The sequence below is a fragment of the Alternaria arbusti genome (assembly GCF_024043155.1).
Source record: "Alternaria arbusti strain BMP 1465 chromosome Unknown scaffold_4, whole genome shotgun sequence".
NCBI classification, from domain to species: domain Eukaryota; kingdom Fungi; phylum Ascomycota; class Dothideomycetes; order Pleosporales; family Pleosporaceae; genus Alternaria; species Alternaria arbusti.
In genome coordinates, this window is record NW_026249944.1 from 2,262,934 (window position 1) to 2,288,648 (window position 25,715).

The 25,715-nt window shown below is 53.1% G+C and overlaps 9 protein-coding genes across 9 annotated transcripts; 5 read left to right on the top strand and 4 right to left on the bottom strand.

Annotated features, from left to right (window-relative positions):
- Positions 1-884: 884 nt before the first annotated feature.
- Positions 885-1,925, bottom strand: J4E86_004393 (uncharacterized protein; the record flags this gene model as incomplete). Its single annotated transcript, XM_051444935.1, has 1 exon — positions 885-1,925. One exon carries the CDS (start codon positions 1,923-1,925, stop codon positions 885-887), a length of 1,041 nt encoding a protein of 346 aa, XP_051304560.1.
- Positions 1,926-2,903: 978 nt separating this feature from the next.
- On the top strand, positions 2,904-3,698 carry J4E86_004394 (uncharacterized protein; the record flags this gene model as incomplete). Its single annotated transcript, XM_051444936.1, has 2 exons — positions 2,904-2,964; positions 3,016-3,698. 2 exons carry the CDS (start codon positions 2,904-2,906, stop codon positions 3,696-3,698), a joined length of 744 nt encoding a protein of 247 aa, XP_051304561.1.
- Positions 3,699-4,890: 1,192 nt separating this feature from the next.
- Positions 4,891-5,681, bottom strand: J4E86_004395 (uncharacterized protein; the record flags this gene model as incomplete). The annotated part of the gene is made up of 2 exons (XM_051444937.1): positions 4,891-5,407; positions 5,458-5,681. 2 exons carry the CDS (start codon positions 5,679-5,681, stop codon positions 4,891-4,893), a joined length of 741 nt encoding a protein of 246 aa, XP_051304562.1.
- A 3,364-nt stretch (positions 5,682-9,045) lies between these two features.
- On the bottom strand, positions 9,046-11,793 carry J4E86_004396 (uncharacterized protein; the record flags this gene model as incomplete). The annotated part of the gene is made up of 3 exons (XM_051444938.1): positions 9,046-9,944; positions 10,647-11,353; positions 11,411-11,793. The coding sequence occupies 3 exons, from the start codon at positions 11,791-11,793 to the stop codon at positions 9,046-9,048; spliced, it is 1,989 nt and encodes a 662-aa protein (XP_051304563.1).
- Positions 11,794-13,052: 1,259 nt separating this feature from the next.
- On the top strand, positions 13,053-13,922 carry J4E86_004397 (uncharacterized protein; the record flags this gene model as incomplete). Its single annotated transcript, XM_051444939.1, has 2 exons — positions 13,053-13,468; positions 13,520-13,922. 2 exons carry the CDS (start codon positions 13,053-13,055, stop codon positions 13,920-13,922), a joined length of 819 nt encoding a protein of 272 aa, XP_051304564.1.
- A 573-nt stretch (positions 13,923-14,495) lies between these two features.
- Positions 14,496-14,946, top strand: J4E86_004398 (uncharacterized protein; the record flags this gene model as incomplete). Its single annotated transcript, XM_051444940.1, is given in 2 exon segments — positions 14,496-14,843; positions 14,860-14,946. 2 exon segments carry the CDS (start codon positions 14,496-14,498, stop codon positions 14,944-14,946), a joined length of 435 nt encoding a protein of 144 aa, XP_051304565.1.
- Positions 14,947-15,747: 801 nt separating this feature from the next.
- J4E86_004399 (uncharacterized protein) lies at positions 15,748-18,003 on the bottom strand (the record flags this gene model as incomplete). Its single annotated transcript, XM_051444941.1, has 2 exons — positions 15,748-17,610; positions 17,659-18,003. The coding sequence occupies 2 exons, from the start codon at positions 18,001-18,003 to the stop codon at positions 15,748-15,750; spliced, it is 2,208 nt and encodes a 735-aa protein (XP_051304566.1).
- A 345-nt stretch (positions 18,004-18,348) lies between these two features.
- On the top strand, positions 18,349-22,325 carry J4E86_004400 (uncharacterized protein; the record flags this gene model as incomplete). The annotated part of the gene is made up of 6 exons (XM_051444942.1): positions 18,349-18,489; positions 18,537-18,909; positions 18,956-19,758; positions 19,806-19,840; positions 20,290-21,142; positions 21,195-22,325. The coding sequence occupies 6 exons, from the start codon at positions 18,349-18,351 to the stop codon at positions 22,323-22,325; spliced, it is 3,336 nt and encodes a 1,111-aa protein (XP_051304567.1).
- Positions 22,326-23,270: 945 nt separating this feature from the next.
- Positions 23,271-24,862, top strand: J4E86_004401 (uncharacterized protein; the record flags this gene model as incomplete). The annotated part of the gene is made up of 2 exons (XM_051444943.1): positions 23,271-24,161; positions 24,215-24,862. The coding sequence occupies 2 exons, from the start codon at positions 23,271-23,273 to the stop codon at positions 24,860-24,862; spliced, it is 1,539 nt and encodes a 512-aa protein (XP_051304568.1).
- Between the last annotated feature and the right edge of the window lie 853 nt (positions 24,863-25,715).

Below are 25,715 nucleotides of genomic sequence, written 5' to 3' on the forward strand. Positions count from 1 at the left end.
GATGCTCTAATGGCGGATATCGACAACTTCCAGCAGCGGAACAAGGGCCTGGATGACATGACCGCGTTGACCGGTAAGGCTGACCTTACCAAAGACTCCTTCTGCGAACATGGCAAGGGTAAAGCTTCACCCGAGTAGTGAGGATGGATCGCAGACGAAGGTTGGTCAGCTCCCTCCCGGCCGTCTTTCCCTGCTGGGACACACATCGCAAGGTGCCACTTGTCTTCTCAACACCAACCCGTCTTGAAGATCTCAATCCTTCCCGTGTCGTCCCGACCCTTCCTTCCCGCCGCAAGCGCTCCCCACGTACAGTATTTCCACTCAGCACTAGCTCGAACAAGGTGACCGGCGTACTTCCACTATTGAAAAGCAACGTTGGTGTGAACGGATGCCACCCGGTCCACCATGGACGCGTATCCCACCTGGCATGCTGACGCCGTGGGCTTGGTTCTGGGACCTACTCCACACTCCTTCGCTTCGAAAAGCGAATACGGTATTCAGCCGGTCGAGGAGGTTCTGAGGGACGGTTAAGATACCACGTTGTTATCACCACCCGGCTCTGAGAGTGGTGGCGACATGGATTTCCGCCATGGCCTGAAAGCGACGCGTGGATGTGCCAGCCGATCTTGGAACGAAGAAAGGTGTTTGAGGGTCTGGGTGCAATCGGCAATGCATAGCGGCCCCTAGTGTTCAACCCAGCCGTCGGCGTGCGCGCAAAGCCTTCCTCCTCGGAAGATGGCGGAGTAGTGCTCCTTCTGATCGAGCTACGGGAACGTAGTCAGGTGACTGGGACGTCTTCGGTGATCAGCATATCAGTAACCAGCATGGCTATTAGCCACGACGGCCTTCGCGTGCGAATCAGAGTAGCTTTGCGTCGTCTCTTCTCATCCTCGGTTACTTACCGCACACGTGGCACGTATACGCTCCACGTGTGGTTGAAGAACATGTTCCTCGTCTCCTAACACAGGAAACAAGGTGTTGAGATTATCGACCTCTCGCCTCAAAGCGTCGTCATTCATATCTCGCAGCGGAGTGACGTACAAACACTCGGCTCGCCGAGCCAGAATGACCTGAGCATGATTCTCCTGGCCTGAAGTCAGCATCTGCCGGTTCTGAATATTGCCTAGAACCCCAATCTCCTCCTGACAGCACCCCCTCCGACCCAAGAGACGAATCAAACATACCTCAAGAACCATCTCACAAACCTCCACATAAGCCTCCGCCTCCCAAAAGCTAAACCCAACAACAACATCCACGCCCCTCCCCTTCTCCCCACCACCCCACTCCTCAAATCTCAGTCTTCCATGCTCAAGATCCGATCGCACCTTCCACCTTTTCGACACCTGCAGCGGTGTAAAGTTCTGCAACATGTTATACAGCAGGGAAAGCGAAAGGAACGGCTGCGCCCCATCGTGCACGATGCAAATTTTCCGTAGTCGCTTGATATCTCTTTCCCACATGATGCGCCAGAGGATCTGCACGATTAGTTCGCGGCCGGGTCCGCCGATGCCTTTTTCTGTGTGCTCGGGTCGGTACCGGATGTAGAGTTCTTCGAGGTTGGTGAGGCCGGCGCGGGCGAAGTTGAAGGGTTTTACGCGGCGGCGGTTTATGTCTGGGGTGTAGAGTGAGGTGAGATCTGATGGTAGTCTAATTTGAAGTTTTGTGATGCGGGATACGGATGTTGAGGGTAGTAGACTGGTTTTTCGTATGAGGTCTTCTGCTGATGACCATGGAAGGGTGAAGATCGTTGCGGTCCAGGCGAGGGTGTGGTATTCTTCATGTAACTGGCGGCATGTTGAAGATAGTGATAATGGAGAATGTTGTAGCGGAGGTGGTGCGGTGCCGGGGTCGCGGGTGAGGATGTAATCAATAATTTGGTTCTTCAATTCACCCGGTAGGAGGAGGAGCGGGGATTGCTGTGCCATTGTCATTGGAGTAAGACATCAGGATCGTTATATATGTGCAAATACGCGTAGAAGAAATGCGCGCTAATGCTTTCTGTGATGGCGAATATGATGAGTTTGTTGTTCATCGTCGCCGCTGCGGAACGCGTGTCATGCTTTGTGGGGCTGGTTCCGAAGCTTAGTCAGGGGTCCAAGTTTGACCTTGATGCTGTCATCGTTCCTGCGCATGCAGATGCTCATCGCACTCGAGTTGTGACGACGATTCCTTTGACATGCAAGCGCCAATCTGTTTGTTAGGTCCAGTGTTTCGAAGGCTACTAATGCATATGCTTGACGCGAGGGGAAGGATGCGACACGCTCTTGAGCGTCATCTTCACGCGTACGCGACGCGTCCCTTCTAGACTGCTTTCCCCGCCTGCAGCGTCTGACTGCAACCTCGACAAAATTTACAAAGCAAAGTATCAAGTCATCGTACCGCTACGAAGGAACTCACTCGCAGTACAAACAAGCTTTGCGCGCAACGGCATGGCTGCCGCCAACGCTTTCACCTAAACCCAGGTACCCAGAACAGCACGTCCGATCTCATTCTACCCGGCACGCTGCACCTTGTTACCCGGACTGAAACATGTCCAGTACGAATTGTACTACCCATATCCACTATATGAGTACTCTAGAGATGCCGCCTACCCCGCTTGGGCTTGGGTCGACATAGCCCATCCGGCAATCTGGAGTTCATCTAAAAACTACCACATCGGGACCAGGTACTATCGGCAGCAACCGAACCGATGCCATTGGCACTAGACAGCTGCACCATCAGCAAGAAGGATTTGCGCATGTAGTAGCATGGTCATGAGGACTCTCATCTCGAGCGCTGTGCTTCCAGCAGAGCCCTCGTCAAGGCAGGATCGGTGATGGTCGGGCTCAGACTGAGCGGTGGTATAAGACAGGCTGAGATGGCTAAGTTTCAGCAAAATTATTAGTTGGAAAGCAGCAGCAGTCATGAAGTCCGTCGTCCTTCCATGGCTAGCAACGGCCTTTGCGCAGCAGGCTAGCGCCCATTGTTTGTACTTTCATCTCTGTCTTCCGGACTAGTTGTTAACGATCCTTTTAGATGTATTCAACCGCCTCATAGTGAACAACACCATCTCTCGAGAGTTCCAATACGTCCGCGACGTCTCTGGCAACGCCGGTACCTACAATGACCTCTGGCTCAAGACCTTTCCCATCTACGGGCCCGAAAACGCGAACGTCACATGCGGCCGCGGCTCCTTCCCCGTACACAACGCCGATACTATACAGACAGCGACCATTGTTGCTGGGAGCGATGTTGGACTCATGGTGTCTGGACCCTACTACGAAGGTGATGTCCAAGGATACATCTTCCACGAAGGGCCTGGGCAAGTGTTTCTTTCTAAACTGCCGGATGGAACAAAGAGTCTGATGGAATACGACGGGAAGGGAGATTTCTTCAAGATCGCATACGCAGGGCCGACGGACAAGACTACGTGGTCGACTATGGATACACTCGCTATCAACTTCACTATTCCTGCTGCCACGCCCTCGGGCCAATACCTTCTGCGCATCGAGCACTTCATGCCGTCCATGACTCTTGGACAAAGTCAATGGTTTGTAAACTGTGCGCATTTGGACATTGTCGGGGGTGGCAATGGGAGTCCCGGGCCAATGGTCAGGTTCCCGAATGCGTATGCTGAGGATGACCCAAGTATCTGGTTTCCTACGCCGAACGATCTGAGTTTGTATAAAGAGCCGACGCCCGCAGTGTGGAAGGGCTGATGGCGTTCTTATTTTGATAAGAGAGATACATTGGTGCATGTGGAAACATGTAGAGTCGCATTCTTTTATGAGCTATTTCTATCCTGTATCCGACTACAATGTCCCATGTTCTCTCCGTAACTACGCCCTGTTTACATCCATCTTTCCCTTCATGAGCCTGAACCCCCAAACTCCGTCAACCACAATGATCGTGAAGAACGAGAAAACCAGACTTCCACCAAATACCAAGCTGTGGTATGTCCAAGCATCTCCAGCATTCAGGTCAACCACTTGACACGCAATCGCCCATGGTAAGACGTAGAGAATGTTCGATGCGAGAGACTGGTAGAGATACCATGTTGGGCGCGTCGATACCAGAATCGCAGCTAGTTGTGTCGACACACCATACATGATGTAGCACCAGTCAATGGTGCGCCACATGCGCGCCGCTATATACGAGACCTCTTCGGATCCTGAGAGGTACCGTGCGAAAGGCTTAGCACCGGCGAAGGACATGATGAGACAGAGTGGGATCTCCACCATCAAGACTATGATGACAGAGTAGAGTGCCCAGCGTACCACGCCCCACAATTGTCGGCGTGTAATTTGGAGCTTCGCAGCCGGTGAAATTCCCACGATAGTGGAGCGCAATGCTCCCCATGAGTGCCCCACGAAAGTCAGTGTGGTCGCCTCGAGTGCCATGACGGGTACCATTATCAGCCCCCATCGGATGGTTGAGAAGACACCCCAAGCAGTTGCGTAGTCGCTACCTAGTCCGACGATGCCATGGACTAACCACAGGTATAGTGCGTTTCGGATGGCAGATTCTGAGAAGAAGATCGCACCCGGCTTCGCGAGTGTGACGAGAGCTGGTACGGAAGGGGCTATACCGCGGCTGGATGTGTCGCCATGGACCGGCGACTTGGGACTAACACTCGTTGTGTAGACAAAGTATGCCAGCCCCGCAAAGGCAGAAGTCAGGTTACAAGCAAGTGAAATACCAGCCTGCATGTTCACTGTGGGTGTGATGCTGCCGCCGTGAAACGTCGAAGCTCTTGTGTTGACGATACTTCTCTTTTTCGAGAGGACCTGATTGTATGGGTGCATATGGATTTCGGAAGTTGTGAGTCGCTCGTTGCGATGGGTCATCAAGTGTACCATGGGATGGAGGTGACGGTTCCAGGGTACGACTTCGCGCACACAGCGATGTGAGTCAGTGAAACGTCGAGATGATGATCAAGTCGAGAACGATATTGACAGCGAACTTAACGGAACTGATAACAAGTGGGACATCAGGCTTATCCAGCGCGCGAGTTGACGTTGAAATCGCATACTCTACTGCCGAACTGAATGCAGAGAACGCAGAGATGCGAATATACGTGACGCTCACATCTCTAACCTCGACTGGAACAAAACCTTGCGCGAAAGTAGAGGCGCCTGCGACGAATCCGATACTCATGATAAGCCCGAGGAGTGATTGGAAGAGGATAAGAGTGTGAGTGAGCTGCAAGCGCTCACGGAAACCACGACTGGACTTGTCGCCGATGACGAGGTAGGAAGCACGCGGTAGACCTTCGTTCAAGACTTCTGCGACAACGCCGATGTATGTGTACGTGTCTGTAGTGACTACCATGGATGAATCGATGTTCGCAACCCATAGCTTCGACAAGGTGCTATAGAGAGCTGGCAAGATGAAGGCGCAGGTGTTAAACAAAAGCGCTCCAATGTATCTGTATACAGTCAGTACGTCTTTCATAATATCTGTGCAGTGCGTCCATACGTATCGCGATGTAGTGAAGGCTTTAGATCGACAACCGCCTGCTTCTCCCACGATAAGCGCTCGCGATCTTGTGCTCCATCGAACGCTTCGTAGCGCTCATCTACCACAGAGCCGGTAGGCGAGCTGGTAGCGACTATGTTGCCGTTCTTGGATGGAATCATCTGGTATCGATGTCGGGGACGTGATTGCTGTCGATACTGCAAAGCGTGAGTGAGAGTGGGCATGTTATCTTATAACCGTGTGGGGTAAAGCCAAACCAAGCAAGCGTGATGATAAACAACCAAGCCGCACGCACATGCACGACGCCGTGCACTGCATGTTCAATGAGTACAGTCAATGGGTGGTGGGGTATGAAGGTGAAGGAAAAGGCTATGCGGGACGGATAGTGGGGGACAACAGGGCTTTGCCGCGGACCGTGATCCTTACCGACGTACAGGATGGTCCGCGGAAGTACAAGCCGCAATGTGATGGAGTGTTTGATTGGACGGGTAGAAGGCAGGTTGCAATAAATGCTGTGCGAAGTAAGTGCATTGGCTCGCTTCGAGAGAGATATCACTGTTAACCCTGCTCATACCTGAGAATGTATGCGTTCGCGACTGACAGTGAAATGATATTGAAGATGGGCGGAACTCGCACTTGTACACTTTGTATCGGGTCAAGATTTTCATTTGTCTCAGCAGAGTACGAAATACTCGCTGAGCAGTGTTTCTTTCGGATACGAGAAGTCCGTGCTGGTTTCCGCGTCAGCTGCTGCAAGGTATTGGTCGACATCGTCCAACACTTCGTGACCATAGTAGCTGCCGTCCATCCAGCCATCCACATGACATTCCCCGACTAACTTCCATTGTCCATCAATGTCACCATATGCCTTTCGCAGCACGAATGGCACGTCGCCTCCGTCAAAGATAACCACTAGGTCATCAACCTTGGCGTTTCTTGACGCCTTGCCAATATACCCTTTAACGGTGGTGAATAGATGAGAATATGAAGGATCATCGATATAATCCCGCGGTACATGGCGAAAATCCTTTGGAATATCTGATGGCGCATGATGCCTGTGCAACGTAATCATCCGCCAAAATCGGTCTCGAATTCTGTCAGGAATCATCTCTTTTCTCATCTGGTTTCGGCCAATGATTTGCTCAGCACATAACTGAGTGTATCGATAGACATCCAGTAGGTTTCTTGCCTCAATTTGGGCTGGCTTCTTAGTATCGAAAGTGTAGAACCGGTTTGTTGGACTTGCAAAACGTTCATCAGAGGATGACACAACCTCAGCGGAAAGGAGGAAATCTTCTAAGCTCCAAGTTGTGCCACGCATAATTCTTGTCAGGTCTTCCGTCTCGAAGCCTGACGCACGTAGTAGCTTCCAACAACCACTGATCCGATCTACAATTACACCTCGGATCTGAATAGATGCAGGTCTAATTGCTTCAGCAACGGCCGCTCGACTTGCGCCAGCACCCTTCGGAGTTGAGTGACCTCCTGTAGGTCTAGAGCTCTGACCTGGTCGATAGAGAAACGATGGGTATAGGTCGCCGTTTCCCAGGAACTCTGCGTCACGCAGTATGTCTATATTTCCATTTGCGATTTCCAGCCATGTAAATTCCAGAAAAACGTTTGTAACGGTGAGGCTGTAGTCGGGGACGACCATGGTTGGATGTTTGGCCAGCCCAATGAGAGCATATATCAAATCTCGCTCGTCCGTACATTTAGGGGGGTGCTGGTGGAAAATTCGACAACAGTCGTACAGTGATATACGTCCTGAGCTAGGATGTGACTGGTCGCGCCACATGGTACGAAATCCGATGAGATTCTCTGCTAGGACGTAGTTCTCGAGGGCGCCCAGAAATGATCCTGAATGCTCCCGTGGAGGACCTTTGAGTAGACCCATGCTCAACCGCAAGTATTCATCTCTGCGCTTTGCCATGGCACTCTCCAATGTTTTGTAATTGATATGTTGGTCACCGGCCCAGATCTGTACATCTCGAGCAAGGACGAACTCCTGTATGATCCATAATCTAGTAAACCATTGCGTTCCAACAATCCTGAGAACAGCTACCATAACATTATCGAGAAGGCCGTTAGGCTCGACCTTAGCAATAGTTATATCGCTATCTGATGCTCTCGGAGGTCTTTCCAATGACTTGAAAGATTCGCTGAAGTCTACATTACCCAGCCAAACGACGACCATGCTGGCCGTCTCGTAGATGGAGCCCATGTTGCCGACTTGGTGGCTTTTTTCATCGTTGTCCGACTGGTTGATGCAGATGGCGTCTGCCCAGATGATCCTGTTCCGGTCCGCGTAGCGTAGCGCCTTAAGCGCAAGATATAAGTTCCTGGTGATGCGCAACCAGCTATTGCTTTCCACCTCGCATAGATAGCATGCGGGAACAGAGCTGCCCCAAACATATGAGATAGCCTCAAATTCAATATCGGCATGCGTTCGAGGTATCGCGAATATTCGACACAACAAGGCTGAGTCAGGCGTACCTGGTAGAAGTTCGAGAACGCGAATCGAATCAGGCGTCTGCAGCGGTACGTGAATATAACGCTTGACATAAGGGTAGATCAGAGTGAGTCCATCCCCTGGATTCGATATGTCCATGACGTGAGGGTTATCGGAAGACATCATCCGCGGTTTCGACCAAAGACACGCCGAAGGATATTTCGATTGCGACGTACTGTGTTCCTAAAGAATACCGGCAGGGTTTTGGGCGTGCGGGTCTCGGTCTGCTCATCTGTAGATCGGAAGGGACAAACACGTCAGGCTAGGGTGAGTTGATGACGAAGAGTACGAAAGGCTGAAGGCTGAGGCCGCTTCCTACATACCTCCGTGTACTAGGCCTTGCGCAGCCACGCGGGAGGGTCGCGCATACACATATCACAGCTCGCCATACCGCACTTCTATGATCCCTGTTGGCGAGGCAACGCAAAGCGTGATACGCTACGGAAACAGACCTTACGTCCATGTATTTGGGCATCGCAGTCAGGTGCATAAGGTGGGCGATTTGTGTGTGTTGAGCGACGACGCGACGCAACCGAGATGCGGCAGCCCAAAGGTGTCAGACACCAACCTCGGCACACCCCGCAGACTACCTAGGTATGCCTAAAGCTGACATCGTGCCCCTGCCCAACGTTGGGAATTACCTACCTAGGTACGCCCTTCCAGAACTATATCACAGTGCCGTCAGAAAAGTCTTTACATGAAATGGTGTTGACTAGACAGTGCGAAAGCAACACAAGATGAATACTGTGCGATCTGAGTGCAGAACACCCGTGGACAGCTCGCTTCGGAAGAGATCTTACTATCGGCTTTCCATACCCCCTAAAACATTCGATGCCGATATAGTAGGTGCCCTGGGTACCTAGGTAAGACCTCGGACTATTATTACATCCCCAGCTCGGCGTCACCAGGCCGTGTTGTCACCAAGTCTAATGTATCCAAAATGTGATATCGGGGTTGTCGTTCGTCCGTTTACGCGTAGCCTGGCCGTCCATGTAGCCATCGACATAGCTGTTGCACATGTCAGCAGACTGTCAACTGCAAAATGGAAACAAGGTGCTCAATCCATGACAGCACGAGACCTACCATTCTCCAATCAAAGTGAACCCATCATCAGGCCGCAGCACATAGGGAACCTCGCCACCATGGAAGATTGCAATGACATCTCCTACCGCTGTGTGCGCTGGCACGTTCGCCAACAATTTTGAATCTGTCTTTGCAAAGCATCTTCTGGCCCTAGATCCCCGAGATTCGAGCTCAGACAGTAGCCGCGATGCGTTCGGAAGCTCTGTGAACCAGTCCCGCGATTGTTTGGTCATGCGTTGAAACGCGCAGAGTTGGTTTTCTCGACAGCGGTCCTCTAGCGCGACGCGGACTAGTGACTCTCGTTCGAACTCTATTATCCTGCTGTTGCGCATGATGTCGGGGATCTTGGCTACGTGAGCTATGTTGCCAATGAGCCATCCTTCAACGCAGAGTGCTTCTCCGTTCACCACGTATCTCCGAATCGCCGCGCTGGCCCCATACAGCTTAGGCTGCTTTGTAATAGCATCACCAGGTGCTAGTGGATGGTCCTCGATATCAGTCCACGTAGGCACCCATGAAGGCATCATGAGCCCGGACTCTATTCGTCCGTTGCTGACCATGGAGAGGACATGATAGCCTTGAGAACGCTCTAACAAGTCATATGCCAAGTATGTCATTGTAGCATGAAATGGTGCAATATAGTCGATTTCTAAGCCACGTGTTTCTTCCATGCTCAGGAGGGGTAGTATGGAATATAGTGTGTCCGAAGGTATACTGCAAACGTGATTGCGAAACGTGTACAGAAGCTCTTCCAGTTTGGGTAAGGGTTTATTGAGTCGCAAGGACTCCCGTAGCTCCTGTATGAATGAGAAGTAGCTGATCGCAGAAAGCGTTTCGTGGCCGGGACGGGTTTCATTGAGATTACGCGCGTGCTCTCGGACAAGGTGCATCAGATCTGTCCAAGTCAATCTAGCCTGCGCCCACTGAATACGAATATCTTGCGCCAATATAAGCTCTTGTTGAATCCAGCGGCGGTGCCAGTATGCTTGGGAATATAGATTTTCCAGACATTTCGTTGGGTGTTTGTCGTTGCGGCATGTTTCCGGTAGCCAGACTTGTGTGTTACTGGCGTATCGTACGACATCTCCCATCTGCGCCACCTGAATGTTTCGCTCAACATCGCTGCTCTGATCGATACATATGGCATCCACCCAGAGTAATATGGGATTCTCCTTGTTTCTCAGCCCAGGTAATGCATTCGATAGGTTCAACATTGTCCGAAAAGCTTGACGATTTACTTGAATTAGTCTCTCAGCCCCTGATCTTCCCCAGACATATGATAGATAGTCGTAGCTTGCTCGATTTTCGAGATAGTCCACTATTAGCGAACATCGAACATGATCTCCAGGGTTCGCTGCTGGGTGTAAAATGAGCAATCTTATGCAACCGGGATCGAGGGGATAATATAAGCGCATCCGGTATTTCCGGGAAGTTTGAATGCAGGGCTCTGCGCCATTGTAGCCCGGGTACAGACACTCTTGATCCTTAGAGATTCTTGACAATGCATCGAACAACCTCTCATAGCGGTGGTGGTCAAGACAGCTGTGTGCAATGCTTGCCACGCATTCTCGCAAAGTACCGGAGTCATCATATATACTCAGGTTGGAGAACTCGACGGAGTTACGAATCTTCGACGCTAGTGCTGCGGTCGTGGCTTGCTTCCCGTATGGAGTATCATTCGATGACTGGAGATAAGCGGCCACATGTGATGGCCAGGCTCGATCTGCGTATTCTTTCATGGTAGTGTGGATTGCACTGCTTAGTGAGTGCTCTGAGGTTTCCACGAGGTAGATGAGACATGCTTGAGACATGTATTCACTGGCAGAATGTCGCTCGAAGAAGTGTGTGTCGATTCGGTAATGAGCAGTATCCAGACGCTGCAGGTATTCACTGACAGAGAAGTGTGCTAGCGCAATGGTGTGGGTGCGGGGTTCAATGACCATCTCTTCGTCTTCCGAGAGAATTGGCTGGATACGCACTAGACCACTCAGATATTCCATAACATCGAGATAGGGAAGGTGTTGCCGTGTTTCAACGTCGAACAGCTCTCCTGAAGGCGGATATATGGCACAAGCTTCGACCAGGTCCTCAACCCAGAATGACCTAGCTGCGAACATGATCCAACGCAGTGCTCTGAAAACGACTTCCTGCATGCGATCCCTTGGTATTTGGTCGAGGATCTGGTCGTAGAAAGGATAAAGGCCCGTCGGGAGTCCGTTGAGGAGATGTTCTAATTCAGAAGGCATGAAGCTCCTTCGTCTAGACTTGACAAGCTCGTCGACGTAAAGACTGGCTAGTCGGAACCTAGGTTCGACGTAAGTTGTTTACATGTTAACGAAGGAATGCTCAGCTTTAACTCACATGCCTGCGGCCTTATCAACAACTCGATCGGCCAGCTTCTCTCTATCGGCTTTGATCAATCTTGTGCCCTTTTCGAGTCGCACACCTACTGCAGTCCTAATATCCTCATCAACCCTAGAGCGAGGTATAACCGTTCTATGCCAGCCTGATCGCGAGTGACAGAGCGGCTGCAACCGATTATCGTGGCGCGTGAAAAGCGCTACTCGCACGCGCAATCCACAACCAGTTTTGATTGCAGCCGTCAATCTGTTAAGGAGCTCCATGTTCGTGATCTGCGACTCAAGCGGGATCTCATCCAGGGCATCGATAGCCAGAACTACAGATGTCGTTGAGTCGGTTGAGCCAGCTGCGTTGGTTTCTCCCAGAGAAACCAGTACATTCATGATGAGATCATTGATCTCCGCAATTTCCGATGGCGACACATGGGCTTTTCGCGCTTTTACTATGGCTTCAGGGATCGGCTCAGCTGAACACAAGTACGCCAGGATGGTGTACGTCAGGAACGTAACGTTATGCGTGTAGTCGTTGTTGTAGGAAAATATCAATGGAACTACTATCTGTCTGCTGTCGTCATGTCGTCGAGCCCTGGTCAAATGTTGTATGACCAAAGCACACAGGATGCTTTTGCCACATCCAACTAGAGAGATGTCAGTGAAAGCCTTCTTGAGGTATGATCTACAGGGTGCCTTCATAACATCTAGATCGGTGGATTGTGACCACCACAGCGTTTCAGATGAAGTGAGTCCAACAGGAAACGCGACAAAAGGATCCGGTACGACGACATAAACCAGGACTAACACTGACCTTCACCAGTCAACCAGAGACTGTCTTTAGAAGACGCTAACCATATTGGAATAACTTCATCGAGAAGCCATGATCCGCAGCCTGGTACGCCAACGAAGCTGTTCAGAATTTTCGGTTGGCTTCTTCCTTCGGTCCACTCCATGAACAACCACGGTGCGAACCATCTCTGGATGGCTTCGCGTTCGCCACCTACTGCCGGTCAATTTCCACAGCTATGGCAGGAGTGATGGGTTGTCTTGCCAGAATCGCCAAGATTGAGCTGGATATTAGACCCGATCTGCGTGATGCCGTGCTCCTTCGTCACGACATTTCCGACTTCCTGTTGGAATGCCATTATGTTGAAGAAGAATCAGTGCTATTCAATACGAAGATGTTTCCATCGCAAACCGTTTGACCATTGTCCTCGGACAAACATAAGTTCAAAAGTCAGCGCAGCGCTGTGTTCAGCCTGTCTGTCAGCCGCTTGAGCTAACCAAGGTGACGTGTTCAGATTCATCCAGAAGCAGCCACAGCTGCGGCTTCGCCTCAGCTCTCATGGTTCTCTGACTGTTGGTGCGTTAGCGTACGCCCACATGCAGCCACATGCGGGGCTGTGTGCATCGCAGCGACAACTAATGATCCAATAGGCCCAAGGGACTGTTCACCGGACACCACTCCTCACCATTGTGCGAGGCAGACATTCAGCTCATCTCTGTTGCCACGGCGTTACGGAGAGCTTCAATTGCGCCGCACTGATCTGCGTACGGGAGGGCGGTACATGACTTGGTATAAGATATGCGCCGCCCTCTGGCGGAGCAGTTTCAACTTCTCAAATACAAACCGTACAGTCCCTCAGAGTATGTCTGTTATCGGAGAAGCAGCCGCCATCATTGGCATCACTGATGTTGCTATTAAGAGCATCAAAGGCCTCTACGACTTTCTCCGAGCAATCGACGATGCCCCCGAAGAAATTGCACTTATTCGCGTCGATGTAAAAGACTTACATGCCAAACTTTCAAGCTTAGAGTTCTTATCCAAAGCCGACGCTAGAACGGTCGATGAAGTCAAAGAGACCGGCATTGCGAAGGTGATCAACGACTGTGGGACGCAATGCGACGAGTTCGAGAAGCTGGTGGTGAAGTGGATCAAACACGATGACAAGAGCTGGCGAGATAAAATCCGAGTAGCCTTGAACCAGTCTAGGATACAAAAGTACAAAGGGGTGTTATGGTCAGCGGCAAGAGACCTCGACTCGGCGGTAGGCATTTTGACGCTGTAAGTTCCTATCGCATCCAAAACCATGATGGAAGCTGATATCTCTGGTAGAAAAATCAATGTGTCGAACCGATCGCCGGAACAGCAGGCTGCCTCGATAAACCAGCTGAAGGAAGCAATGGTATCGTGGGCAGTGGAGGCCGATGCAAGGCGCAATGACGTGCCGCCGCGTTTGGTTGCAATCGCCGAATCCGACGAAGACGAGGCAGAGTACGTACAACAAGAGTTAAAAGCGGGCGATACTGCTCTGGAGAAATTCATACAACGCTGCAAGGCTACGACGGCTCATCTTCAAGCGGTCAAGTTAGAACAGCAGATCGGGGATATTCATACCGGAGAAGAAGCCTATGCTCAGGTAGGGATGCCAAAGGAATCGGTGGAAAAGGTGAGCCGGCAGCACATCGGGAGTGTTACGACGGAGAAGAAAGGCAAATCTCAGATTGCGATCTGGTAGACCAGGTCTCGATGTTCGTAGTTGAGATGGGAATGGAGGAAGGCGCAAGAAACGACCTCGGGACGGCTGGGGACAAGTTCTCGGATGCGCGCTGCGCGTGTCTCCCCGCACTAGGCCCAATCAACGACGCGCGCCTTCCACGTGGGCATCTCATCGTATACATGTCCCTGAATCAGCAAGGCATTCTTTCCCAATCAATGCGAATGGACTCTCGAGCCGGGTGTGAAGCAATGCGGTCTGCGAAACAATCTTTGCAGTCCTTAGCAACCTACGCGGACACTGTCGTCATGTCGTGAGCATCCCCTGACCCAACGCGGTTGCCTGCGAATACTGATACCCACCGCCACAGCACCAGGAAACAATTGTGGTATGATCAATACAAAATGACCTGAGAACTCAAGAAGCGCTCTCCTCAGACCGAAACATTGAGTTTCTTCCAACTTTGACACAGCTTGTTCAAACTTCGAGGGCGAGCCGTCAGGTTGATCAAGCAAGCAAATCTTGGAAACGCTTGATTCTTACCAGGACAGCACTACTGTCCAAAACCCGCTCACATCGCTTCAAAGTTTCAAGATGTTGAACGTCCCATCACTGTATCGAAGACGACCAGACCCACCATCCACTGCTCCAGCAACTCACGACACGAATTCTACAAACTCGATCCCCTCCCCGGACCCCAACCTCAACCTCAACCACAAAACCCACACCCTCCCCTCCGGCACAACCTTCCACATCTGGACGCCCACCTCCCCCTCCGTCGCAACAATCGTCCTCCAACACGGCTACGCAGAATACTCCCTCCGCTACCTAACCTCCCACTCCACGCTAATCACCCACCTCCTCGCCGCTTCCTACACAATCTACGCGCTCGACCTCCACGGCCACGGCACCTCCCCCGGCCACCCCCGCGCCGTCGTCCACGTAGGAAAAGCCGTAGCCGACCACCTCGCACTACGGCGTTATGCTGTTGAACAAGGAGGGGGAAGACCGGTCGTGTTATTTGGGCATTCACTCGGTGGATTGATTACGGCGGGGAGTGTGATAGAGAATCCAGAGGGAGTTAATGGAGTAGTCCTAACCAGTCCCGCCCTCCCCGGCCCCTTCCCCCCCTTCGCTCGCCTAGCCATCGGCGTCTTAGCACGCACCATACCCACAGTCTCCATCCCAGGCCGCTCCGTCCCCATCTCCAGCCTCACACGCCGCCAATCAGAAATCGAGAAATATCTGTCCGATCCCCTGTATTCCAAGAAACCGATATGTTTTTTAACGGCTGCGACAGCCGTGGATGTCGCAGACAGTGTTAGAGCGAAGCTGGCAGAGTGGAGAGTGGCGACGTTGGTGGTGCATGGGGACGAGGATGCGTATTGTGATTGGAGGGGGAGTGAGAGGTTTGTGGATGGGATAGGGAGTTTGCGGAAGGATTTTGAGGTGGTTGAGGGCGGGAGGCATGAGTTGTTGAATGATGAGTGTGGGGAGGAGGTTTTGGAGAGGGTTTTGGGGTGGATTGGGGGACGGGTGGCACCTAGAGATGGATAGGTGTTGACTGTGTAAGAGTGTGTGATTGATATGCTATAAACGCCGCCCAATGCAATATCATCGCAAGCCATAGCAATGCATAGCAATGCAGGCCGAACCAGTGATAATACAAGATGTTGATATCCGTGTCTTATTCTACATGATTGTGGATGAGCGCGGAATTAAAGTGGTATCGTCCTTGAGCTCAGAAGTGGGGTTATCTTACGAGAAAATGTGCAAGTTGAAATCAGAGCCATCGCCCAAGCTGCTTGCGCTGATGATCTCCTTCTTGAGAGAATACTGAACATAACTAGGCAGTGCTTCCACTGCTGAACACCTTGCCGAAAGCATCTCCCTCTTCCATACTCAGCCCCTCGTCTAAGATGTCGTGCGCCATATTCACAACCTCATCTTCGATCCCTGCTTCTAGCACTAAGCCCTCGCTGAAGGCCAACCGCGTCAGTGCAACGAGATAGGCATGATGGCCACCTAGCGTGTTGACCAGCTTACTCTTGATGTCGAAATCGGCATTGGTTGTAGCGACGTGGTATATGAGCTTCATAGTGGCGTTGATGGAATCAACCTTCCGGTCTTGAGTTGGTGCGATGGGATGTCGATAAAGACTCGTCACGCAGTGATCGAGGTACTTGATCAGTCGGCCGATGCAGAGGCCGTTCTGGGCTAGACGACTAGAGCCGTATTCTGGGATAGAGAACTGCGTCAGGACCGAGATGACGAGCAGGCGAAGGTCCCAGAGATCTGCTTCGGAGATAGCTGTATCTGAAGCTTCATCGGAAGACGCCAAAGGATCTGGGACGGGCTTGGGCAGCTCGGTGAAGAGGTTGGTGAGACGATGGACCAGGGCGTCTTCGTTACTTGCTTGGTTGTCTTGGGCGGAGTCTGCGAATGTTATGGGCCCTATTGAGGTGGAAAGTGCAGAGGTGCCAAGTATGCGCAACATGAGCGTGATTTGGGCATGTGGCTGCTCTTTGACGAGGAGCATGATGGCGAAGCTCGAAGGAATCGCTTGCCATAGACGAGCTATTGCTGTGGAATCTACTGAGGACACGCAGCTGCTCGCGATCAGGTACAGCAACTCAAGACAGTCTTCAACATCGATGTGAGATGCAATCTCTCGCTGCTTCGGGGAGTAGAGATCGGCAACGGCCTTCTCACCTCCTTTGGCTGCTTTCGAAATGGGGTCCGCCACGAGATCAACAAAAGCTATGATGAGCGGCACTACGCGCTCGGTGATCTTGACAGCGGTCTCGATCGGCTCGCATGCGAGGATGAAGTGCAGCGCATCGAGTATCAGAGATGTCGGAGCATAGTACTTCTCTGACTGACATCGCTTCCACAGGTCGAGGAAGATGTGACATATCTGTAGTGCTAGCTCGTGCACATCGGACGTATTGATCTTGGCCAGAGCATCATACACGATCGAAGATAGTTTCTTGGATGGCTTGGACGGAAAGGCATGCGACGTAAGTGCTTCGAGGACGCGATCGGTGCCATTTGATGATGGATGTGACAGCAGGCGGTGCAGGAGGGTGAATCGGCGGTCGTCGCGTCGAAAGTGCTCGAGCAGTGCGGCGTCTATGACAGGACCCACGGCTGGTGCTGGCTCTGTCTCTCTGGGCCGAGTTCGCGGTTCGCTCAGCTGCAGCGCAGGCAGTGGTATGGGGCTCTGGTCGATAGCCTGCCGCTTCCGCTTGCCGGCTTGCTTTGGCGTCGCCGTCTTCTGCCTCTCGCGGTACTTTGACGGTGATGCCATGACAACGTCGTCGTCGTCAAAGCCATCGCCCAGTGGACCTCTCGTCTTCTGCCCCCTTTTAGGTGTGCCAGCTGGGCTGATTGCCTGCGCACCTGACTTTGGTCGTGAGGGCATAATTCTGCCAGGCCGTCGCGCCATGACAGACTCTCGCGCCTCGTGCTGATTGAACATGTTGTCCGTCTGCACCGACTCCTTCTCGCGCCGCAGCTTCTCCATCTCGGCACGCAGCTTGGCCAGTTCGGTGCTGTGCGACTGCTGCTGGTCCGCCAGCTGGCGCTCGTGTTTGCGATTTTCGGCATCGTAGCGCCTTCGAAGGGTATCGGCCTCGCCCGCCTTGGTCTGCAGCTTCCCCTTCAGCTCCTCGGCTTCTCGCTTCTCGCGCGCCTTGTCTTGCTCTAACTGCGATGATCAGCGGGGCGTCTACAGACTGAGGTGGACGTGTCGCACCTTCTTGATGCGTTGAAGCAGCGCATTGGGGTCAGCCTGAGACCTGCGTGGCTGCTCTTCCACTTCCATCTGGTCGTAGTGGCAGTGTTCGATAATGTCGTTGATGTTGTCATCGATGTGACTGTCATAGCCTTCCTCGTCCAGCGCATACAGAGGCGGCGGACTATGCGCATCGTCCAGATTGACTACCTCGTCGCCATCGTCGGGGCCGTAGTCCGACTCTGGCTCAGTGTCGGGCTGGTGCTGTGTCGCGCGGATGGCGCTCGCCTCGAGATGCTGCAGAGCGTCGGCGGGGAGGTCGTCGAGGTCATCGTCGGAGAAGTCGTCGAAGTCGTCGTCAGCCATTGTCGGTCCATCTGCCAGCGGGCCTGCGCGTGAGCATGTCCCAAAGCGGTCGCGATGCGGGGCGCATGGACGCGTTGTTGGCGTGTTGGCGGCTGGCGTGTTTGGGTGCTAGGGAAATTCACATGCAGGCTGCAGGGTCGCTAAGCTAAGCGGCGGTGCCATGACGCAAGCTGCCCGTGGTTACTTGTCCGTCAATTTCACTACTTGGCCCAGTCGAGCCTGCCGCCAACACCACCTCCTTCACCCACCCCGCCCTCATCCATCGCGCCTTCCCCTCCGGCCTCGCCCCGGCTGCCCCTATACCGCTGCAGGATACCAGGCGCAACCGCCCTCTCCTCCTTCACCATGGCGCGCCCGAGAAAGGACGTCAAGTTCAACCACCAGGTCCGCAGCGCCAGCAACGGCAGGGCGCGGAGACCCTCGCAGAGCATGTCCGAGTACAGCGACCCGGGCAGTCCGACTATCAAAGAAGAGACGGCCCCTCCCGTACGTTGGCAGCCCTCTGCCCACGTCTCCCCAGCTGACAGCGCCAGGCCACCGAACAGCCCCCCCAGACCGAGTACGAGAAGAAGAAGGCCAACTTCATAACGCGCACAACATGGACCCTCGTCATGATTGCCGGCTTCTTCTGGGCCCTCGGCGCGGGTCATCTCTTCATAATCATCATCGTCACGGCAGTCCAGGTCATATCCTTTAAGGAGGTCATCGCAATCGCAAATGTGCCCAGCAAGGCCCGCAGCCTGCGCTTCACCAAGTCGCTGAATTGGTACTTCCTCGGCACCGCCATGTACTTCCTTTATGGCGAGAGTGTCATATACTACTTCAAGCACGTCCTGATGGTCGACCGTCTGCTGCTACCCCTGGCTACCCACCACCGGTTCATCTCTTTCATGCTTTACATTATTGGTATTTCCACAAACCCCATGGTTCGTAGCTGTGCTAACTCCTCCAGGCTTCGTCTTCTTCGTCTTCTCGCTCCAGAAGGGCCACTACAAGTTCCAGTTCACCCAGTTTGCTTGGACGCATATGGCCCTCTTCCTCATCGTTGGACAGGCGCACTTTGTCATCAACAACATCTTCGAGGGATTTATCTGGTTCATTCTCCCCGTCTCCATGGTCATTACCAACGACATCTTCGCTTACCTTTGCGGTATTACGTTTGGACGGACACCCCTCATTCAGATCTCGCCCAAGAAGACATGGGAGGGCTTCCTCGGCGCCTGGTTCTTCACTGTTATCTGGGGTATGCTCGTTGTCCACTTCCTCGGCGACTACAAGTACTTCATCTGCCCTGTCAACGATCTGGGCGCAAACATCTGGTCCGGCCTCGAATGCAGGCCAAACCCGGTCTTCATCGCGCGCGACTACACCGTTCCATTCCTTCCAGAGGGTCTCCCCATTCCGCGAACTTTCAACATCATGCCAGTACAGTTCCACGTCATCATGCTCGGAACCTTTGCGTCTCTTATCGCGCCCTTCGGCGGCTTCTTCGCTTCTGGTCTGAAGCGCACCTTCAAGATCAAGGACTTTGGCGACTCTATTCCCGGTCACGGCGGCATGACTGACCGCATGGACTGCCAGTTCATCATGGGCTCCATTGCTTTCTTCTACTACTCAAGCTTCATCGCCGTGCACCACACCACAGTCGGTGGGGTGATTGAAGCAGCCATCACCGGACTCACCTACGAGGAGCAAATGGAGGTTGTCAAGATCATGAGCAAGCACTTGGTAAACCAGGAAGTGATATCACCAAAGGTATGTCGTACATTTCTTTTGTCGTGAGCACAGACTAACTTCTACAGGTACTAGAACTTCTTTCAGAGCAAGTGGTGAGGAGGTGAGCACGTGTTAGTGCGGATTACGACGGACTTTAGGTATTTAGGGATGGGAAGAAACGCAACGCCTGACGCTGTTTCGATATAATACGGTACGGAAGGGCATGGGCTTTGCATCAGACGTGTTGGTATTTGGGCGCATATACCCTTTTTGCGGCTTGACACGGGATAGGAAAAGCATCTGGAAAGTGCATATGTGAATATAATTACAAACTAAGCTCTTACCCATGTTTCGCTCATGGTGATGCACAAGTCGCAAGTAGACATGTCGAACCGAGGCGCGCGCACGGACGCATCATGTTACGCTGCGCGCATTGAAACTTTGGCAAGGCACATCACCCACGCCAATGCCACCCCGCCCTTTCGTGAACGACGGCCTGTGGCGATGCCTGTGTCCGGGGTTTCCGTCGAATACTGGAACGACACCGTGCGTTGCAAGAGGAGGAGCTAGACTGCTACAGCGCAATGCATCGCGAAAAGAGGCCATAGCCCACTGCGCCCGCCAACTGCGTACCTACCACGGCTCCAGCGCACCCTCCGCAGCAAACGACACCTTCTTCTCGCAGCCTGGGGCCGCTCTGAACGGCTTCCGGTCCTTTGCAGAAAAGCCTCGCACTCTCCCGTCGCACACATCACGAGATAGACCTCCGCTCGCCCAGCTCCCGACCTACATCCTATACGAACATGTGCGGGCCGAGGGCGCCAAGGGAAACTTCGACGAAGTCATGAACATCTGCAGGGTGTTGATCAAAGACAGAGGGGAGCTGCCGAACCGGGAGATGTACACGGCCGTATTACACAGCTTTGTCGACTCTGTCAATGGCACGGCGGGGAAGGTCCGCAAGGTGTTGGAAGAGATGGGCTTCTGGGACGAGACCGATGGATCTCTGACAGGAAAGCCAAGAATCTTGCTGGATGCGCGGGGCTGTGAATGCGTGCTTGAGGTGCTCGCAGTGCACCCAGATTACCTCCTCCGCACCGACATCCTCGAATACATGAAGTCGCGATGGTTCATGCCATCCGACCGTGCGCGCAACTTCATCATCGCCGGGATGCTGCGCGAGCGACATTTCGAACACGCACTCGAGTTGCTGGAGGAGATGGTCAGGAACAAAGCACGGGTGGAGAGCTGGTTGTTTGACAAGGCTATATGGATGTTGCTGGAGTTTGGCGAAGTCGAGGAAGCATTCTACGTGCTGAGTCTCAAGGAGGGCGTGCACAGCAAGAGTAGCGGAACCGGTACCGTCCAGCTCAGTATCGCTCTCTGGGGAGCGTTGCTAGATGCCGCGGCGCACAAGCAGCTTGTAAGTGGAGCTTGTGTTGTACGCATTATGGGAAACTGCTGACACCATAAAGTACGCAGAGACGAGCCTTGTATGGATCGCGCAAGTTCAGCCGGGCTATCTGAAGCCTGGCACCGGCGCCTGCCTGCACGTACTCACTCTCGCCGCACGACACGGAGACATCCAGCTCGCTACCGATGTGTTTCGCGTCCTGACCGAACGAGGTACAACGTTTACCTCGCAACACTATGAACTGCTCATATCCACATACCTCAACGCCAACGACCTCCAAGCAGCTCTGTCTGTCATCCTCATCATGGTTGATTCGAACCTGAAGGTCAACGCTGGGACCTGTGATCCTCTCTATTGGTATCTGTCCGCTAAAAATCACGACGATGACAGCAGACCGATGCAAGCCTTCAGACATCTGCAAGACTTTGAGACTTCTGGTCGTAAAGTCCCGGCCGCTGCTGTCAACGCATGCATCAAAGCCAGTATCGCAAACAAGCGCCTGGAAGAAGGCATCGAGATTTACAAAGCCTTGCACACGGTATCTCATGCTGGCCCAAACACAGAGACGTTCAACATCCTGTTTCAAGGCTGCCATAGGTCCGCCCGCAAGGAGCTTGCCATGTTCTTTGCGAACGAGATGGTCAAGCTGGGTCTCAAACCTGACCGCATTACGTACGATCGTCTGATCCTGGTGTGCCTAGAATCGGGTGACCTGGAAGATGCTCTGCTCTACTATGAGGAGATGCGGTCAACGGGCGCGACAACTGGCAAAAAGGGCCCATTGAAGCCAAGAAGGAAAACGTGGGAGACGTTGATCCATAGGTGTGTCTTGAAGGGCGACGAGAGGGCTGTTGCGCTGTTGAAGGATTACAAAGCTAGTGTGGAGGAACCGCGAATCGCAGTGGAGCGAGCTGTCATCGATCGCTTCGAGTATGGCATCATACCGACCCATCTAGCGGAGATCGGACGAGCGACACCCGAACAGACAGCCGACGCTGTCAAAGACCGACATGGCAAGCCGGAGGCTGGTCAAACCCCAGACGCTGACTCGGAACTGTCGGAGGGACGAAGTGGGGCGGGGCCTGAAGGAACAAGCTCGAGTGCGAACACCGAGACGGGGACACAGAGAGCCGAAACTGTTGACGGGCTTTCACAGCTTATGAGAGTTAGCAAAAGCACCAAGCAGTACTAGAGTTTGAGCGTTTATGCAAAGCCATCAGCAGGTCAGACATCGACTGAGGTCTGGCCAAGCAATAACAAGCTACGATCGTCTCGCGCGAAGTCTTATCTCGCCGCATGCGCAGGTACATACTTTCAAACTTACCGGCGGTTTCTTACTGTCTTCTAGCCGACCCCACGGGTGTGGAGCAATCAGGCAGATTCCCTGGTTAACCGCCTGTCGTTTCATCATCAAATCTGGGCCGACGCACTACCCACGCACCTTGAGCAAATTGCGTCTCTCGCCCGAGCAGCGTGCCATCTTCCGAAGTTACGGAGCGCGCACGGCGATGGTGGAGATAGAACAACTACCGAGGCCGTAATGCGAACCAATCGCGCCGCACGCGTATCAAGGTTTTTAAGCACCTAACGTCTTCTTGGAAAAGCTTAAATCCTGCCGCAGAGCCTCAGTACAAATTCGGCCCACATGAAGCCTCAACCGTCATGATAGCGCTGCGACAAGGGCGTAAGGATTTTTCCTCCCCAGCCGCTCGCTTTGAGGCGAGCGACGCCGAACTATGGCCGCGGACGCAGACGCGCCCTGCTTTGTGGTCATGCTGCGAGTCAATTCCCGCAAGCACGGACTGCAGACCGGTCAACAAAGTCGAGGCCGTTTGTGGAGGGTTACCTGCTAGTGTTGCGGTGTATGGGGTCGGTGCTAAATCGAGGCATCCGGTGCAGCTCGCTGGCTGGCTATACCTGTATCTCCGGGTCAGGGTGTTTACCCCCCAAAGGCGGAGCACTAAAGCCGCTCAATAATGCACTGACTGGAGTTTGTCTCCATGGTAGTGTGCCCACATTGCAGGATATTGTGGGGTGCGCTTCTGGAGTACAAGTACTGAGCTGCTGTCCATCCCGTCTCCTTCTGTAGTCCCCTCCTCTCCCCCTCTGAATCTTCCTCCCTTCGTCAATCTTCACCATGGGACTCACCGGAAAGACTTTGCAGACGGCACAGCTGCTGCTCGTCGTTCTGCCAGCTTTTGTGCTGTTTGGATACAACCAGTCTGGTGTGGGTGGACTGTTGTCTCTCCGTGACTGGAACGACCACTTCCCGGAGATCAACACCATCGACACTACCGGCGCGGAGAAGAGCAGCAACTCGACCAAGCAAGGTGCCGTCGTCGCTACCTTCACCATTGGCGCTCTCTTCGGTGCTCTGTCTTGCTCCTGGATCGGCGACATCCTCGGACGACGAAAGCTCATCTTCGGTGCCGCATTCCTGACTCTCGTCGGCGAGATCCTGCAATGCACTAGCTTCCAGCTCGCGCAATTCGTCGTCGGTCGCTTCATCCTAGGATGGGGAGTCGGAGCTCTCAGCGCTACCGTCCCAGTCTGGCAATCCGAATGCTCATCGTCTGCCAACCGTGGTAAGCACGTTGTGCTCGACGGTTGCTTTATCTCCCTCGGCTACCTCCTCGAAGCATGGATCAACCTTGGATTCTTCGAACAGGATAACCTGCCTCTGCAATGGCGTATCCCGCTCGCCATTCCCACCGTCATCTCTCTTGTTCCTATGGCCGCCGTATTCAGTATCCCTGAATCACCTCGCTGGCTGGTGAACAAGGGACGCGTGGAGGAGGCTCGTCTCAGTCTATCCAGCTTCAAGGGCCTGGATCTACACGACCCCGAGATCACTGCTGAGATCAGCGGCATCGAACTCGCGCTTGAGGAAACTGGCCGCAGCGCAGCCAAGATGAGCGACATCTTCACCATGGGCAAGGACAAGCTTTTCTACCGCTTCTCCCTCTGCATCTTCCTCCAATTCCTGCAGCAGATGTGCGGCAGCAACCTCATCTCCACCTACTCAACCGTAAGTCCACTTCCCCCCTGGCTATGCAACCCAGTTCTAACGCAGACCAACAGATCATCTTCCAACAAGGTCTCGGCCTCGACAGCGAAACCTCGCGCATCCTCTCCGGCGGCGCGCTAACCTGGAAGTTCCTCTCCTGCTTCGTCGCCTTCTTCACCATCGACCGCTTCGGACGCCGCAAGCTCTTCATGTTCAGCGGCGCGGGCATGGCATCCTGCATGTTGGCCCTCGCCGTCGCATCCAGCTTCCCCAAGACAAACCAATCGGCCCAGATCGCCAGCGCGCTCTTTGTCTTCCTCTTCAACTTCTTCATCCCGATTGGGTTCCTCGGAGCGAACTTTTTGTACTGCACGGAAGTTGCGCCGACGAGGCTGCGCGTGCCTATGGCAGGTATTTCTACTGCCAACCACTGGCTCTGGAACTTCGTCGTCAACATGGTCACGCCTGTTGCTATTGAGACTATCGGCTGGCAATACTACCTCGTCTTCCTTATCATTTCCGCTATCATTCTGCCCGTCGTTTACTTCGGATACCCTGAGACCATGGGCCGCAGTCTGGAGGAGCTGGAGATGATGTTCACGGAGGGTACGAGCATTCCGGCTATTGTGAGGGAGAGCCGCAAGCCGTTCACTAGTCCTCTTCCTGAGCATATGCTCGAGAAGGGCGGGAAGGATGTTGATGAAGAGGAGTATGTGCACTAGGTTTGCAGGTGGAAAAGTAGCCATGCCTGTATGGCAGAGCTGAAATATGTATGTCATCGCAGAATACTAGCGATGCTATGAGTATATGAAATGAATTACGAATGATCCCAAACTGTCATCTGATAATGTATAAGTATCATGTGGAACTACAGGCGTTCCCCAGGCCGAACACCGGAGCTATAGCACTCATTCCGTACACCGAGATACACCTCTCTAGGATCAAGACCAGGCCTCATGCCGAGTCAGCGGCGCATTCCCCCATTTCATGGTCGAAGGAAAGGAGGAGCACGCCGGAAGGACAGTCCCAGCAGACCTCCGTTACCAAACATACTAGAATTCACAGTGATGAACAGCTTCCCAGCACTGAGCAGGCTCGACCGGTGAAGCCAGCAAAGGATAAGAGTAAAGAGAGCTAGAACGACTGATCTTTCGGTCCTTGTTGTCTGATCATCGCCGCGATAACCCCGGGTTTTGAGATCGACATCTTAAATCTATCTTTATATTCCGGGGATGATTGAATGGCAAGTACACGTTGGACTAAATCGCCTCAGCCTTCTCGGACACAGGATAAGCATAACACTACACGATACAAGCAACCAAAGCCACAATCGCTCCGGAAAGCTTTCCTACAATGACATCATTCGATCTGCAAAAAGGGTCCTAACGCTAACCCCTTCTCGGCCACCCCGCCTTTGCGCACTCGCCACCGAGGCACTGCGATAGGTTGAGTCGTAGGATGGTTTACCTGTTTGGTGATTCTGCTGCATGTCTCGGTCATTTATCCAGGTTATGCGACTGGGTTGGAGTCCTAATCGTATGGTGTCAAGCTCGTGCCGAGCTGGAAGCTAGCCAT